This window comes from Helianthus annuus, chromosome 5 (assembly GCF_002127325.2).
Source record: "Helianthus annuus cultivar XRQ/B chromosome 5, HanXRQr2.0-SUNRISE, whole genome shotgun sequence".
Classification (NCBI taxonomy): Eukaryota; Viridiplantae; Streptophyta; class Magnoliopsida; order Asterales; family Asteraceae; genus Helianthus; species Helianthus annuus.
The window spans coordinates 59,519,093-59,522,415 of NC_035437.2; the positions used below are offsets into that span (position 1 = coordinate 59,519,093).

General features: G+C 38.5%; 1 protein-coding gene across 1 annotated transcript; it reads right to left on the reverse strand.

Moving 5' to 3' along the window:
- Nucleotides 1–610: 610 nt before the first annotated feature.
- On the reverse strand, nt 611–2,899 carry LOC110943051. Its single transcript, XM_022184808.1, has 2 exons — nt 2,836–2,899; nt 611–1,839 (listed from the first exon to the last, which is right to left on the reverse strand). Exons 1-2 carry the CDS (start codon nt 2,897–2,899, stop codon nt 611–613), a joined length of 1,293 nt encoding a protein of 430 aa, XP_022040500.1.
- Nucleotides 2,900–3,323: the final 424 nt, after the last annotated feature.

Genomic DNA, 3,323 nt, shown 5'->3' on the forward strand with positions numbered 1-3,323 from the left:
ACGACTATGATATCCCCGAATGAAACACCAATATAAAGACCCGAAATCTCGGACTTTGGCAATCTGTCAACGAAAGATTCAAGACCATTAAGCCATATGCCACAACGTGTTACCCACAAGAATGCATAATGCTGTGGAAATCCAGAATTTTTGTGTAGACTTTATCTTTATCACCAAGATGCAGTTTACTTGTCTGAAATGCTGAACCTACCGACATATCGTTAACTTGGAGCCGTATCCTCCATCAGATCCTATTCATGCGAAGACATAATCAAGTTAGTTCCTATCATTTCTCATATAAGATCATGATTATTTTGCAATAATCACATCTCATGGTCTAGGAATTGTGTTTGAACAAAACTTTTATGTACAATCAATTACTGAAAAATTAAAAATTATAAAACATGTATCTACAAAATAAAGTCTTCCACATCAGGCACACAAAAGCATATGTCAACAAGAAAATGAGTGTGTTACAGTGCAGTTGTGTAACCAGGTTAGATACCATAACCAAACCTGTGATTTTCCCCAACTTGTATCTAGAACAACCACTAATAATAACCGGTGTTACTAACAGTCCTCCTTGGATGTTCCTACACTCATAAGCAATTCAGTTAGAGAGTGGAACCCAAGCCATCGTAGTCTTGGGTTGTCCCCTTTCATCAAAATAATAAACCTCCCGATATGCCAAATATTTTCCCTCATTGATTTCTTTTACAACCACTTGTTTGACTCGCCAAACTTGTGTTGGTTTAAAAATTTTGTTTGTAAAAGATTTAAAGTTTGAAACAATCGTATGTTTAAGACCCAGAGGGAAAGATTGAGGTTTTGATGTGTTGGTCCTTTTCATCTTTGAATCATGTGCAACCGGCTTCACATGTGGAGATCTGGATTGAAAGTTTTTCATCTGATCTTTCAAAGATGTGTGATTTTTACCTTTTGATCCAGAGAAGCAATACTGGTTGCCTTTACCATCTGGATTGTGTTGTTCTGGGCATTGTTTGAGCACATGACCTTCTTTTCCACACCTAAAACAAGCTTTGAATGGCTTTTGAGACTTTGCAGTTCCGTGTGATGCAACTAGAGGCGGGGATTGCTTTGAGCTTGACTCAGCATGTTGACTAACGTGAGGTTTGACAACTTCAGATGATCTTTTGATATTTAATTCCCCGAGACTTTCATTCAACACTGATTCATCATCTGAGCTTGTGCAGTCTTCAATAACTAAGTGTTCTTCTAGTGGATCTTGATTGACTGGACTTGGAGTGTCATTTGAGGTTGTTGGTTCTTGAACACCCGATGGTTCAAGGTCTTCAACCGTTTTACAAGCATCTGTTACTGAAGTTTCCGAGTCATTTGAGCTTTCCCATTCTTGGTATGACTGAAAATCTAAATCGCCTTGATCCTCACTTGAGCTTCCTTCGCCGCCTTCTGAAGTTGTGGTGCTTGAGTCTTCGCTGCTACTTTCTTCATTTAGCTTTTTCTTTGATTCTGACGTACTTGTGTGAGAAGGAACAAATTCTGGAATTTCCTCCGTGAGGAATTTTCCGAATCTGTTTTGTTTCAATTCTGGAACAAACACAGGAGGTTCACACACACCTTTTTCATCACAAATGATAGAATTCAAATCAAAACATTCAACCACTACATTATTGTGGTTATGGGTCTTAGATTTAGACAGATTCCCATTACAGTCATCCCGAATGGAAGTTTTGTTTGCTTTATCATAATTCCAGGCGAACCAGTTAACAGTGGAATAACTGTCGCCTGAATAACCTATCCCTATTTTTGTTCCACCACAGTCATCATCGCATCCATCTTCTTCACGTTCAGTTACATCTGCATTGTTATCAGAAAGGTTAGTAACCTCTTCATTTTCACAAGAAACATTTTGTGACAACCCTCGCTAAACCAGGTATCCGTACGACTTAATTAACTATTAATTGCTGCTTAATTACTGTGCTTAACTGAAATTGCTGATAAACTGCTACTTGACTGTGATACTTGTACATATCTGCATCATACCTTGATTTCCGTCACTACATTATTTACTTACTGAACTCTAGTGACAAACATGATGCACAAAAGCACAGTAGCATTTGAACGGATAACCTATTGAACATGCTGATATAGCCAGCATCAGGCAGACACTGCCTCTAAAGGCCTGAATGAGCCAGAAATATTTTACTACACCCATAGTGTGTGTAGGGATACAAGGGTTGTATAACTGCGTCTCTAGGAATAAGATGTAATGATAGGATGTGCCTAAAACGTACTCTAAGCACGAAACACAGCACTTTTATCAACATACTAGCTTCTAGCTAACTAATGAAGTGCCAAAACATGAGGAAATATTCCTGACACTTTGCAGAATAAGATGTGTCACTAAAAATATTATTTACGACGCTTAAAAGATTACTTAAGCACTTTAACGGATTACTATCCAACCGAACAACCGGACTATACCCGGAACATAAAAATATTGCCAGAAATATTATTGGTCTTTTTCTGAGCCAGTTAGGGTCCCTGATTACCCTAACACCCGCTTTATAACGCATCATGCAACTAACGGGGTTAATCCCTAAAGTTAACCTACTTAACTAAACTAAACACTAACTGAACCATTGAAATCGAACCAAGTGACCCCCCCCCCTTGGGCCGGTTTGGTTCTCTTGCAACTAGGTTAGTACAACTTTGATTATTTAAATTGTTTATGTCTAGTATCTAGTAGACATAAAAACCAAAGGATTATGGCACATGATTTGTCTATAAATACATGAACTAAACACAAGAGATAACACACCACATTGCACCAAACTCTCTCCTCTCTCTTGCCTCCAAACTCTCGGCCGAACACACCCATAGCCACCCACCCATTGTCGAGCTCTTGTTCATCCATTTCAAGTATCTACAAGCCTTACGGGTCACGTATTAGGAGCCTTGAAGCAAGCGGAAGTGGAAGGACCTCGTTTCTTAGCTTTTATCCACCACATTTTCGACTAGATTCTTCCCTAGCCCCGAGCTAGAGGTATAATGTTTAAAACTCACTCTCGAACATATCTAAAGTGGTTAATATGATTTTTAACGGTTAAAATGCGGAAACCCATCTTTTGAATCTATAAAGTTTACTAAAACTTTGAGTTTTGTTGGTTAAAAGCTCATAACATGTGTAAAAGTTGTAGTATTTGAATATGTTGATTATTGAGGCCCGATCTACGTTGTGGTGGCTCTTATCATCGTTTAACCCGACTTTGTTAAGATCATAGATCTTGACATAAGCTTGTTTCTGTCGGTACGAGGGTTAAAAGGTGAAACTCCACCAC